Raw genomic sequence first — 14548 nt, forward strand, 5'->3', positions numbered from 1 at the left:
AAAAAAAAAAGAAAAAGAAAAAGATGTGGTCCTTATGTTTGTGCTTTAGATCCAGTTAGCTTACTCCGTTCTCCTGTCAGTAACTTCAGGAAGTAAGGTGAGTCCCAAGGGAGCAGGAATCACATGTAAGTCATGCTGAAGAGGCCTGGGGGACTCACGTCCCTCAGCCCCTAAAGACTTTCATGGCTTGGCAAAGAGAGAAATGCAAGCTTCAGTTTCATCTCTTGAAAATAGAGGACTTTAGCCAGGCAGGGGAGCACACATCTGTAATTCCAGTATTCTGGGAGGCTGAGGCAGGAGGATCACTGAGAATTTGAGGTCACCCTGGGCTGAGTTCAAGGATGGCATGGACTACATAGTGAGACTTTGTCTCCAAGAAAAAGAAAAAAAAAAAAGAAAGAAGAAAGAGAAACATGCACTAGAGAAATACTACACAGTGTGGCACACACCTGTAATCCCAGTACTCGGGAGGCTGAGGCAGGAGGATCGCTGTGAGTTCGAGACCAGCCTGGGCTACATAGTGAGTTCCAGGTCAGTCTCAACTACATAGTGAGACCCTGTCTCAAAAAACAAACAAACAAAAAGAAATACTACACAGCTATAAGAAGTAATCAGCAAATGTTATTCCTAGGCATAGGTGATCTTCATTGCCTGGGATGGTGCGACCTTAAACCCTTGTGATGTGGCCCCGGCAGCTTCCAGCCTGCCCACCATTTTCAAATTCCACGAAAGCGATTTTGTGCCGTCCGGGTACCGGGCGTACTTCCTTCCAGCCAGGGAACTGATTAACTGGCCAGACAACAGCAAGGAATAAAATAAAGCTTGGGGGATAATCCAGGACCTGAGGACTTGGCGCTGCATTTCCTTGGGTATTAGTTGCTCATGGTCCCTGGCCAGGCTTGTTTGTTTGTTTGCAGTTGTTACAGTTTGTTCCGCAGTTTGGGCTTTTTTGCTTTTCCTTGTCTGCAAAAGCGCCATGCGTTTTAGATATTCTATCAGAATCTGTTTTTTGCAGATTGTATTCGAGTTGGTTTACCACAAAGTGGGAGTCCTTGCAACTGTTGTAACTTTTGTAACTTCACTTGTCTTAACTTGTAACTGTGGATGAGCCCAGTTCTTTAAATATAACAAAGGCCTGGCCTGGCACCTTCATAGTCTTTAAAGCCATAACAGCTGCCGCATGCCGGAACGGAGAAAACAGGGTATACAGGGATCCCTTCAATTGTTTTTTAATTTTGTCATTCATATCGTTGATATAAATTGTATGATTTAGTCTAATATCCATGCCTGGGTAACAGAAATTGTATGCAGTCCACAAACCCTAAAGATTATTTCTTCAAATAACCTTTACGCCTGGTCTTTTCCAAACTCCAGCAGCTGAGGGTCTGGCCGAGCAGCCCCGGGAAACCCAACAGCCAGGTACAGAGTGACCCAACCCGCCCGAGGCCTAGCCACCTTCTGTAAGAGTGCAAGGATAGGGCCGGGGATTTAGCTCAGCGGTTCGGTGGCCTGCCTCGCAAGCGCAAGGACCCGAGTTCAATCCCCGGTACCAAAAAAAAAAAGAGTGCAAGGCTCAGTGGTGAGTGCTTGCCCGGCATGCAGGAGGCCCTGGGTTCCAATCCCATGTACATGGTCACTTAGACCCATACTTGCTACTTCTCATGTACTCAAAAAGTTTGAGCTGCCATTGTCTTTATTATTATTATTATTATTATTATTATTATTATTATTATTATTATTATTATTGTACCAGGGATCGAACTCGGATCCTTGCACTTGCAAGGCAGGCAGTGGAACCGCTGAGCTAAATCCCTGGCTATATTATTATTATTATTATTTCTTATTTTGGTTTTTTGAGACAGGGTCTCACTATGTAGTTGAGGCTGACCTGGAACTCACTATGTAGCCCAGGCTGGGCTCGAACTCACAGTGATCCTCCTGCCTCAGCCTCCCAAGTGCTGGGATGACAGGCGTGCACCACCATGCCCACTGTTTATTATTATTTTAATAACTACATTGATGTCTCGCCTTCAGAGAAAAGGATAAGGAAGCAGACTATTTTTCTTACTGATTGGGCAATAAACACACTTTGACATTCACCTACTTTGATTATGGAACTGGAACCAGACGGGATCCCCAGACGCCCGTAATACAAATGATCCTCCCGGGTCAACACGGCCAGCCCATTCTCATCTAGGGAAGACAAACAAAACCGGAAATGATGGTTGTTTTCATGAACCAAAAGAAATCATTCTTAAAGGTTTCACACTGAGTAATATTGGGTAGAAGGAGCAGAGGGGCCCACTGTCCAGGGGCTGTCTCTGTATTTTGAGTTTCTGCATCATGAACTGCAACCTAACTTTGCACACAAACCATAACTCTGTATTTTTGTAACAGATAGCCAAGCCCTCAGCCAATCACAAGTGGTGGAGCTTCAACGAATCACAAACTTCAACCAATCAGAAGCAGTCAACTGATCAGATGCTGTCCAAATTAGGCAACTCCTAGGTATGTATAACCAATCAGGTTTTTCTGTGTCACTTCCCGATTGAGGCTATAAATGCACACTGTTTAGAACCAGGGAAGTGGCTGGGCAGAACAGCTACTCTCCCACAAAGCCGAAATGGCTCCATAGCAAAAATAGGATTGGCAATTCTTTGGGGTAAGTACCCAGATGTGGAATTAGTGGATTGTAGGAGAGTTTCATGCTTAATTTTTGGTTTTTTTTTTTTTTTGAGACACAGCCTTGCTATGCATTTCAGGCTGACCTTGAACCCACTATGTAGCCCAGACTGGCCTCCAACTCACAGTGATCCTCCTGCCTCAGCCTCCCAAGTGCTGGGGTTACAGGTGTGTGCCACCATGCCCGGACATATTTAATTTTTTGAGGCAATGCTAGATTGTTTTCCACAGTGGCAGAACCATTTTATTTTCCCATCAGCAATGCACAGAGTTCCAACATCTCCACATGCTGCGAATCAGTTAGGATTTTCTTTTTGGGTCACAGCCCTTCTAATGGGTGCCTGGTGCTACCTCATGGGTGTTTGTTTTTCTCTTGCCATTCTGGGGATAGAACTCAGGGCCTCACACATGACAGACAAGTGTTGTACCACTAAGCTCCCTCCCCAGCTTCTTGTAGTTGTTAAATTTTAAGGCTGGGTCTTGCTGAGTAGCCAGGCTGGTCTCAGATTTGCAACCCTCTTGCTTCAGCTTCCTAGGTTGTCAGGATGACTTGTACATCCTGACTCCTGTGTTCACTGTGGCATTTACAAAGCCCAAGATGTGGAAATAACCTAAGTGTCTGTTGACAAATGAATGGGTAAGGAAAATGTGTCCACCCAGACAAAGGAATATTACTCTCCTCTCAAAAGGATGAGATCTTGCAATACACAACAAAAGGGATGAGCCTTGAGAGTTTTGTATAGCAGGGTAAATACTGCATGATTCCATTTATACTTGGAATCTAAAATAGTTAAAGAAGCCAGGTGTGGTGGTGCACGCCTGTCATCCCAGCACCTGGGAAGCTGAGGCAGGAGGATCTCTGTGAGTTTGAGACCAGCCTGGCCTACGTAGTGAGTTCAAGGCCAGCCCGAACTACATTGTGAGTCTCTGTTCCCCCCAAATAAATAAATTAATTAAAATAGTCAAAGAAAAAGCCAGATGTAGTAGTGTACCCGGCTAATCCTAGCTACTTGGGAGGCTGAGGTAGGAGGACTGCATTCCAAAGCCAGTGTGGGAAACAGCAAGATCTTGTCTCAAAATAAAAAATTAAATGGGGTAGGGATATAGCCCAGTGATAAAGTGCTTGCCTCACATGCAAAAGGCCCTGTACCACCCAGGTAGATAAATAGATAGAGGACGGGGGATTTAGCTCAGTGGTTCTGCCGCCTGCTTTGTAAGCGCAAGGACCCGAGATCGATCCCCGGTACTGAAAAAAAAAAAAAAAAAAAAAGATAAGTAGGCAGAGTCACTCAGAAAGTGAGGGGCTTGCGACGGGAGGGAGGAGGGGAAGACAGTGATGTGTTGGAGTCCTTAGCTGAAATATTAAATTAGGCCGAAAGATACTTATGAAATTCATTCCATTGCAAATTTTGAGGCTCATCCTTTGAAGCTGGAGAGAGGACTTGGTCAGAGCAACTATCTGTGCAATGTAAAAAAAGGAAACGTAAGGCCGGGAGTGGTGGTGCATGCCCGCTATGCCAGCGCTTAGAGAGGCTGAGACAGAAGGACCACAAGTTCAAGGCCCATCTGCGAAATCTAGTGAGACCCTGTCTCCAAACCAAAAAGATTTTTTAAAGGCTGGAGATGCAGCTCAGTGGTAGTACAGCCCTAGGGTTAGTCCCCCAGTACTGGAGGTGGGGGAAGAGCAAGAGAGAGCAGCAACTTTAAAAGATTACATGTCACTGGTATAAGCATACATTTGTTTTTATATAATTCATTTCTGTATAAATTAATTGAAAAAAAATTTTTGAGACGGGGTCTCACTACGTAGTTGAGACTGACCTGGAACTCACTATGTAGCCCAGGCTGGTCTCGAACTCCCAGCGATCCTCCTGCCTCAGCCTCCCGAGTGCTGGGATGACAGGCGTGCGCCACCCATCCTGGCCATGAATTGATTTTAAACTGCTAAGTGAACGTAGAAGGGAGGGGTGTGATGCGATGATTAGCAAATAGGGGAAACACTGACTTTTGAGTGAAGCCCTTCCACAAACTGTTGTGGTGCTTGCCTCAAAGTCTCTGAGGCAGTAAATGTATTAGGAAGAAAATTACCCCGGCAAATTTCATCAAACAGGCTGAACCAGTTCCCCCAAAGATGTAGAACAAAATGGCCATGGCACGATTTACTAGTGAATTAATCCTGAGGGCGCCATGTGTTCAGAAGTGAACCGAACGAACTCCGCCTGGTGCAGAAAGTTGCTCGATTTCTGATGTCCAGCAACCTCAGAATGTGGCCTTCCAGACATCCTCGACTTCCGACCTTTGGACTCATGAGCTCTTCTCTTTATGATGGCCAGCGCTCCCACCCAGCTGTTCTTCTCAAGTTTCAGTACGGGTTTAATAAACTACACATGATGTTAGGGCTCAGCCCGGTGCAGTGGCACACACTTACCACGCCTGCTGTCTGGAAGGCTGAGGCAGGAGGATTGCAAATTTGAGCCTGGCCTGGGCAATTTAGGGGGCGGGTCCTGTCTCAAAATAAAAGAGCTGGGAATGTAGCTCAATGTGAAAGCCTTGTTCAATCCCCAGTGCTACAGAGAGATGAGAGAGATAGATAGATAGATAGATACATACATATATACATACATACATACATAAGCCTCTGTCAAATAAGTTTGTCCCTCCTGGGGCTATTCTGAGCCCATTAATGTGGGCCGGGCTGAAGTAGAACATTCAACAGGTGAGGTTTATTCAGTGAGCTTTCAACTTAACAGTATTTCACGCTCACAGTGAATTCCCTGGGATGTCACCCCATTGTACGCAGGGGAGCATTTGTACTGGGAGACGGTCATCTCCAAGGTAAGCAAATTAAAGTAAGGTCATGAGGCTGGTCCTGGGTCCAACCTGGGTGGGGCCCAGGTGGCGATGGAGGATCGGGACGCAGAGACAAAGGAGTAGGAGGGAGGACAAGGGAGGAGTCACGTGGAGAAGACAGCCATAGACAGCTACAGTGAGCCCAGAGGCCCCAGAAGCTGGGACAGAACCTGGAACACCTTCCCCCAGGGCCTCTACAGGGAGCCGAACCCTGCTCACGTCCTTGATTTCAGACTTTGGGCTTCCAGGGCTATACAGCAATAAATTTCTGTCGTCCCTTTTCTGTTTCTTCATAGTGCTAGGGACTGAACCTAGGGCCTTTGCACGGGAACTACCTTCCCAGCCCTTTTGAATTTTTTTTTAAACTTTGAGAGAGTCTTGCTCTTTGCCCAGGTAGGACTCCCACTTGGATCCTCCCGCCTCAGCCTCCAGGGTGCTCTTATAGGCATACACTACCACACTCGACTTAAACTTCTGTTGTCCTAAGCCACCCAGTTTGTGATCCTTTCCGTGAGCATCAGGGTCTGGTTGGGTTCAGGCTGGGCACATACAGACAGCAATGTTGTGGACAGTGACATTGGCACCAAAGATCGAAGGGTGCAAAGTCTGGCCTCCTTTCTGCACCTGGATGGTGTCCACGATCTGACCTAGGAGACAGGAGGGGAGTTGTCATGAGGACAAGTACACATCCTCCAAAAGGAGATGCCAGCCAGGAGCGGTGGTGCACACCTGTCCTCCCAGGAACTCAGGAGGCTGAGGCAGGAGGGTTACAGGTTCAAGCCCAACCTGGGTAACTTAGAGACCTGGTGAGATCCTGCCTCAAAATAAAAAGGGCCAAGGGTGTAGCTCAGTATGAAGGCCCTGGGCCCAATCCCCCCCACACCACCACCAAAAACAGGTGAGAGGTGGAGAGGCCCAGGTGCGGTTGGCCGAGCACAGTGGGCTCATGGTCCGCTCGCGTTTCTGGGATGCCTGTACCCCAGCACCCCTGCGCCAGGCTGTTTCCCGCCCACCTGGAACAGGCGCTACCTGGGCCACAGGAGGGGGCTGAGCACCTGCGCTGAGGGACGAGAGGAGACTGTTCTGGCTCCAGAGGATCAGTAAGCCTCGCTGGCCTGGAGGAATGAGGGCCTGGAGCGTCTCGTTGTAGTCAAAGGCCAGCCCCAGGCTCCGGGTGAGGGGGTGGTCGGAGTAGGCGAACATGCCCTGTGAGGAGGAGGCCACTGAGTCCCTGCAGCGGTTGTCACAGGGCAGCAGAGTGGGGTCAAAAGATGCCCTCAAACCCTCCCCTTGAGCACTGCAGGGCCCAGGACGCCCACAGAGAAGGCCCTGGCCCGGCACGCACAGTGCTGACGGAGACCTCTCTTCTCCGCAGCCCACACTGTCTCTTGCTATGGTCTGAATGTGCTTTGCCCTCCGGAAGTCTGGGTGCCGGAGACCTGAGCCCATGTGACAGTATTTAGAGGTGGCAGAACTTCTAAGAGGTGGCGACTGGTGGGAAGTGATTCTGTCGCCTTTCCAAAGGCTTAATGCCCATCTCCGGGGACCGTGTGGGGCCTCTCGGGGCTGGACTGGTGGCCAAGAAAGCAGGTTGTGTGTTTACCCTCTCGCTGTGGAAGGCCACCCACCACGGATGTCAGAATGTTGGGAGGCTTTCGTTGGATGTGGCCATCAGGGTTTGGGCTTCTCAGGCTCAAAAATCAGAATCTGGGGCCAGGGATTTAGCTCAGTGGTTCTGCCGCCTGCCTCAAGCACAAGGACCTGAGTTCAATCCCCCATACAAAAAAAAAATCAGAATCTGAAATGTGGGAAAACTGAAACTCTCACCTAACAATAGTATGCAGAAAACTAGAAGTGGTTAACAAGGAGCTAATCTATCAGCTTAATGAAGCCACCGTCCAGCCCAAAGTGCATGTGAATACCTTTTGACCTTAGGAATCATAAAATACTACGGTGTCTAAACATTCTCTTGTGGTGTCTTTCTGCAGATGTTTCTTGTGTATCTACACAAGATAATGTGCTGATAGTGTGTGTATAAAGAACCAGGTTGCCTCAATGAAAGCAGACAGTCTTTGGTCTCCACTCTGCCTAGAGTGTCTTTCCTTTTCCATCCTCACTCTCTCCTTCAGGTACTGTTCGACTAGTTGGGGCTGCTCCCCCACACTGAAATAAACCTGTTTGCTTTATAAAGTACTCAGCCTGAGGTATTCTCTTACAGCAACACAAAATGGATGTAGATACCTCCGTGCACCCGCACTTTTATTCGGGTCTCTTTCTGCCTGTGCACGAGCTCACACACACACACACAGATGCTTTTCCTGAAAAACCCCCAGATAGTGGACCTTGCATCAACTACAAACTCCACAGAATGGCTCCTAAAGTCCTTGCTCAGCTGTTCATCATGGAAGACCCCAGGACAAAGCCTGAGTCCTTCCAAAAGCACCGTGTAAGGACAGAATAAAAAACCCATTGGGCCAGCAATTTAGCCCAGTGGCTCCACACCTATCTTGCAAGTGCTAGGTCCTGAGTTCTATCTCTGCTACCAGAAAAACAAAAAACAAAAACAAAACCATGGCCAGTGAGGCATGGCGGTGCCTGCCTGTGTTCCCAGTATGGGGGAGACTGAGGCAGGAGGATGCTGTGAGTTCAAGGTCAGTCTGGGCTACATAATGAGTGCAAGCTTAGCCTGAACTACATACTGAGACTCTAGCTCAAAAAAACAAAGTAAAAAAAAAAAAAAAGAGAGAGAGAGAGAAGTGTTAAGCAGTGTTTGATACGAGGGATTTAAAATAATTTTTGTACTATCCATGACACATGTACCAGATTTGTATTTTATCCCTGTACGCCTCACAGTGGTTAGCAGTCAGCAGACGCTATGTAAATACGGATGCATTCATAACCGAAGGACAGAAGGATGGAGGCCGGGAGGAGTTGGAAGTCAGAAATGGGCAGGAGGGTGGATGAGCGCACGCACGTTTGACTGGGTAGAGAATGGGACGGGTGGAGGGGTGGAGAAGCAGGGAAACTGATGGGGAGGTGAGGGGAGATCGACGGAGGCGTGGATGGCTGAGTGAGTGGATGGACAGACGGATGGCTGGCTGGACAGACGGACACACGGATAGACGGATGGATGGACGCGTAGGTGGTTCAGTGGATTATGGATGGACAGATGACTGGATGCAGCGGTTAGGTGGATGTATAAATAGACAAATGAAAGACAAGGTAGATAGATTTCAGAAATGGAAAAGCTAAACGTGTGAGTTTTAACAAAATCCTGTATTGGCCAAGGGTCATTAAGCAGTGTCGCGCAGTGCAGTCATTTTACCTTCCTGTTATTAACGACAAGCAGCCCGACCTGTGACAAGGAGTGAAGGAAGAAGATTCCCCCTAAGGATCCAACCAACGTGGCCTGTGAAATGATCACAAAATATTCCAGCGAATAAATATTATAGGTCAGTGGTGGCATTTGTGAGACCCTAGATTCCATGCCTCGGTCTGCAAAATCTTAAACCAAAACAAAAATAGTATAATAAGGCATCTATTATTATAATAAACAATATACTATGTGTTTCATTCTAAATTTAAGTCTAGATTCTCTAGTGAACTGAAAGGAAAAAGTCTTTTATTAAAAATCTATTTTCTGTCTTTGGAAGTACAAAGGCCTGCAGGAAGACAGCTCTCATCTGTGATCTCCGCACTGCAGGAGGCTGAGGCAGGAGGATCACAAGGCCCGCCCCCGCCCCCGGGCAACTAAGCAAGACCCCGTCTCATAACAAAAATAAAACAAAACTAAAAATGAAAAGGATGGGAATGTGGCTCATTGTGAAGGCCCTGGGTCCAGTGCACAGGTCCACCCACACAAAAAGCTCTGTTTTCAGGTGGTGGAGAAAAGCAGTACAACCCAGACTACCAGGCACCGGCCTAGATCTTCTGCATGCCCTCGTAGACCCCACGTTCCTGACTTCTGGATGGACAGGAGAGTGTCCAGCAGTCAACATGAAGAAGCATGAGACGGAGGTCCCCACCTAGGGATGGTGAGGTCACCATGGCGACCTCCCTGGGCCACCTCCGGGGAAGGGTCGCGTAGGTGGGGGGAGGGGCAGGGAGAGAAAGGCAACCTTGTTTATTCCTCGGCTACTTTGGGGCTCTTTACATAACCTGCTCTGACTCGCACGGATAGCTGGGCATCATGGTGACCTTCCTGTGCCCTCTCCCCAGCTACTCCGACCCCTTCCTCTCTGCACTCAGAACCCCCGGGTGAGTCTTCATCTCTGGGAGGGGATCGGCCTGTGCAGGATGAGGACGGGTCTCACTCAGCTACGTTGTTTTGTGTTTTCTTTTCACTTTCTTACTGATTGAACATACCTGTCTTTCATAGGTAAACTTTTGAAAACTGAATCCTCCATTATTTGAGACATAGATATTGGCTTGAGATATCTGCTCTCCGTGCAAGTATGCAAACACTGAGTTGCTTATCTCCTGGGAAGGAAACACACACAAAAACAATCTCTTTAAAATAAGAGAGAGGAGATGGGTGCAGTGCTGCATAAATTTTTTTTGTTTGTTTGGTTTGGTTTTTTGAGACAGGGTCTCACTATGTAGTCGAGACTGGCCCGGGACTCACTGTGTAGCCCAGGCTGGTCTCGAACTCACAGCGATCCTCCTGCCTCAGCCTCCCACCGCTGGGATCACACGTGTGTGCCTCCACGCCCAGCTTGTCTGTCATTCTTAATCTCTGTCATTCCTCACTCTGTGGACCCCTTAGCCAGGCAGGCCACGGCACCTCACCGTCTGGGGCATTTACCCCAAAGAAAAGAAAACTTTATGTCCACAGGCAAAACGGTGCAAGAATAGTCACAGGAATTGGCTTCTTTTTCTTTCTTTCTTTCTTTTTTTAAAAAAAACTATCTTTCTTTGCAGAGAGACAGCGTCTCGGTCTTTCGCCCGGGCAGGAGCACAGCGCTCTGCATAGGCATGATCGCCCTATGAGGCAGGAGATCAGGGCATGGGAGGCAGGAGGGACAACGAAATGTAACCTGTTAATTACAAAACACGGAAACAGTGTCTGGGCAACCTGGCCGTGACTGTCAGTCGTACGAAACGGTCACATCACTGCCAGGATTCACGGGCGGAATACTTTCCGGTGGACTGAGTCAGCGGAGATACAGAAGACGGCGATCGGAGCTGTAAGTCCCCTGCCTTCTAATAAACATTAGATGTCTGTGTTCATCAGTGTCCCAGCCGATCCTTTGGGCAGGACGGCAAAAGCCTAGAACCACCGGCTGCCACGTTACCTGGCAACACCTGTACAGGACAGTTTTGCTCTTGTTCTTGTTCTTCATCTTATTTATTTATTTTTTTGATGCTAGAGACTGAATCTAGGACCTTGCACGTGATAAGCACATGCTCTACCACTGTGCTACATCCCTGTGTCCCTGCAGGAGGTCTGTCCTGCTCCGTTTCCTTTCTGAGCGGGTTTGCCTCTCCTTAGGCAGCCTGAGGGCCCTCTGCTCTCAGGAAGTCACCACACAAACGCTAAATTTACCATGGATCCAAAATCAGCATAGTATATGTACTACAGCCTAAACTCCTGGGCTCAAGCAATCCTCCTGCCTCAGCCTCCCAAGTAGCTAGGACTACAATCACCAGGCCTTGATTTGCTGTGTGTTTTCTTTCCTTTCCTTTTTTTGTTTTGTTTTGTTTTTTAAGACAAGGTTTTGCTATGTACTTCAGGCTGGCCTTGAACTTACTATGTAGCCTGGGAGGGTGGCTCAAACTCACAGCGATCCTCCTGCCTCAGCCTCCCGAATACCAGTGTCACAGGCATCCACCTCTATGCCTGGCATTGCTGTTTTGTTTCCTGTGTGATCTCCGGTGTCTAGAATTGGACCCCTCACCCCCTGGGCCTCTGTGCAGTTGGAGAAAGGACCAGCCAATACCTGCACGTGTTCTGAGCGGCACTGCAGTTTTTCAAAACCCTTGGGTACTTGGTAGATCTTTGTTCATAACAGGCAAAAAGTAGAACCAAGCCTGGGGAGGTGACACCTACCTATATTCCCAGCTACTCAGGAGGCTGTAGCAGGATTGCAAATTCTAGGCCAGGCTAGGCAACTTATTGAGAACTTGTCTCAAAAGAAAAAAATCAAGAGGGCTGGGAATATAGCTCAGCACAAAGGCCCTGTGTGCAGCGCCCAGTGCCAGGGTGGGTAGGAGAAGGAAGAGGAGGAGGAGGAGGAGGAAGGCGAGACAGATTCACAGTTGTGTCCAGCAGATAATCTGAAAGTATCTCCGAGCTTCTCCCATCTCTCAGGTCCTCTTTGGAGCCCTGGGGCAATGATGCTGCCCAGGCCACAATGGTGCCAGCTTGCAGTCCCTTCTGTCCATCCACCCTGACTCGTATCCAGAACAGAGTGACAAGTGAAAGGTTCTACAGCATACTTACCAGGCAAAAGGTATTTCCAGCAAAACAACAGTTATCACCAGAAATATGTGAAACAGGGTGTTGAATACCTGAAAGGAAAAGATAATTAAAAAATAAAGATAAAAATAGAAGCTGGGCATGAAGACACACACACCTGTAATCCCAGCACTTGGGAGGCTGAGGCAGGAGGATTTCAAGTTTAAACCCAGCCAGAGAGCAACTTAGTGACTTCGTGAGACCATGTCTCAAGCCAGAGAGACTTAGTGACTTCGTGAGACCGTGTCTCAAAAAATAAAAAGGTGCTGGAGAGGAATGAAGATGTCAGGCTCACTGTGTGTCCCCCTGCAGGGCCATGGGATGTGGTGTGGCCACTCTGGTCATCAGTACCGTGGTTCATGAAAAAATTAAACACGGAATTCCCATGTGACGTGGGTTTAATCCACAACAGGGGCTCAAGGAGATTTGTGAGCACCCGCGTCCATAGCAGCACTGGTCACAGAAGCCAAACTGTGAGATGCCCACTCGCCCACGAAAGGGGGACTCACGGGAGGCAGTTCGTGCAGAGCAGTGTGGGAAAGGAGGGATTCGGACCCGCTGCAGCAGGGCGGGCCCTGAGGACGTCGTGTCCGGTGAGTGGATACAGACGCAGAACACACTGCAGGCTCCCGCTTCGGGAGGTGTCCGGAGGCACAGATCCCCGGAGACAGGAGGTGGGTGGTGGTGTTAGGGGCTGGGGACAGGGACACAGGCACTGCGATGACAGCTTCCCCATGGTGAGGGACACTGGACTGTGCCTCCCGGCCTCCCTGTTCTGGGGAAAAGAAGATCCTCCCTCTACTTTTCTCCTCCCTCGTTCCCTCCCTTCCTTCCTTCCTCTGCAGGACCGGGGATGGAACCTACGGCCTTCACGCTGACCTGCATTCCCAGCCTTTTTAATCCTTTGGAGACAGGGTCTTGCTAAGTACTCAACTCGCCCCAGCCTGGGCTGGAGCTTGGGATCCTCCTGCCTCAGCCTCCCGAGTGCTGGGATTACACATGTGTGGCACCATGCCTGGCTCCAAGCAGGCTTTTGTGTCTCGTAGCTACATCCCAGACAAAACCCCCTAGGTGTCTGCCCTGTTCGATGGGTTTGGGGGCAATTTTCACTTGGATTTCAAAGGGTAAAGTGATACCCAGGGCCCGGAGCCTATTTAGAGAGTATCAATTATACTTCCAAAATCAGGCACCTCTTCTTGGATACTGGCTACACTCAAAGTAAAAAACACAAAACACACAAGGTTGATTCCAACATACAGTGAACGTTTACACTGTTAAAATTTCATTACAGTAGAACACACACTGCTACGTCCCCCTCAAAGTCCTCCCCCTACTTCAAACACACTTTGTGAAGCAGGGTCGTCGTGAGATCTGATGGAATAGGTACGGGGGCTGCTGCTGCTAAGTACCATCCCGTGGAAAGGTAGCCCCCTCTTATACCTGGATCTGGTACCGTCTGCCTCTTCCCCAAAGTCAAAATGACCAGAAAGGGAAAGGGAAACGTTTTCTCTCCCTCCCTCTCTCTCTCTCCCTCCCTCCCTCTCTCTCTCTCTCTCTCTCTGTCTCTATTTGGTTTTTTGAGACAGGGTCTCCCTATGTAATTGAGACTGACCTGGAACTCACTATGTAGCCCAGGCTGGTCTTGAACTCACAGCGATCCTCCTGCCTCAGCCTCCCGAGTGTTGGGATGACAGGTGTGCGCCACCATACCTGGCCTTGGTTTTGTTTTTTGAACATGGTCTTGTTACGTAACCCAGGCTGGCCTCAGACTCACAGCAATGATCCCAACTCAGACTCCTGAGTGCTGGGATTACAGGTGTGCACCGCCATGAGTGACTATAATAAATTTTCAAAATTTAAATAATGGCTGTAATTTTGGATCTCCCCACGTACGTACCCTCGGATGTGTTCCAGAGGTCAGCGTTGTAATCGTACATGTAGACTTTCTGACTCACTACTAACAGAAGCCGTGAGCCAGCAAAATGTGCAGAGGTCACTTCTGGCTGGCCAACCTAGAAAAGACAAGATGTTTGGCAACTGTCACTGTCACCACGTCACCCTCGGCACAGGTCCCGACGTGCGTCCCGGAACTTCATGGCAACAGAATCCGCGGGTTCTCTAAGACTCTGCAACTCCTGGGGCTGCCTGAGAGCAAAGTGAGGAAGTTAAAGCTGGTCCTCGTTGTGCTCGGATACCTGGAGGTTTCTCTCCCTCACCCAGAGCTTCCCAGAGCCCACGGCCTCGGAGTCCAGATGACAGAAGTGTCCTGAGCCTGTGCGGGGGAAATTTTGCAAGACAGTAACTGAAAGGGAGCGTTCTCTCTGTGCTCGAGATATTTTAATAAAAACAATCAGGCTGGGGACGTAGCTCAGTGGCACGGTGCCTGCCTCCCAAGCACAAGGTCCTGAGCTTGATCCCTGGTACTACAAAAACAATCAAAAAAGAAAATTCCTTCTTCTTTTTTTTGAGACAGGGTCTCACTATGTAGTTGAGACTGACCTGGAACTCACTGCGTAGCCCAGGCTGGTCTCGAACTCACAGAGATCCTCCTGCCTCAGC

At 48.8% G+C, this 14548-nt stretch overlaps 1 protein-coding gene and 1 pseudogene across 7 annotated transcripts in view; both read right to left on the reverse strand.

Moving 5' to 3' along the window:
• The window catches only part of Catsperd (cation channel sperm associated auxiliary subunit delta), a 36292-nt gene that overhangs the window by 14661 nt on the left and 7083 nt on the right, over positions 1–14548 (reverse strand). For 6 of the 7 annotated variants that reach the window (XM_010634797.3, XM_019209133.2, XM_019209134.2 and 3 more), the window contains 7 exons: positions 13887–14001; positions 11975–12042; positions 9898–10011; positions 8858–8941; positions 6588–6738; positions 6084–6179; positions 2105–2193 (listed from right to left, as the gene is read on the reverse strand). In XM_010634797.3, coding sequence (XP_010633099.1) covers positions 2105–2193; positions 6084–6179; positions 6588–6738; positions 8858–8941; positions 9898–10011; positions 11975–12042; positions 13887–14001 — 717 coding nt within the window. The remainder of the gene's footprint in view (positions 1–2104; positions 2194–6083; positions 6180–6587; positions 6739–8857; positions 8942–9897; positions 10012–11974; positions 12043–13886; positions 14002–14548) is intronic. The other variant, XM_019209135.2, reaches the window with a different exon arrangement.
• LOC104869526 lies at positions 628–1484 on the reverse strand (annotated as a pseudogene).

Source organism: Fukomys damarensis, unplaced genomic scaffold (assembly GCF_012274545.1).
Source record: "Fukomys damarensis isolate Sample0158 unplaced genomic scaffold, DMR_v1.0_HiC HiC_scaffold_37, whole genome shotgun sequence".
Classification (NCBI taxonomy): domain Eukaryota; kingdom Metazoa; phylum Chordata; class Mammalia; order Rodentia; family Bathyergidae; genus Fukomys; species Fukomys damarensis.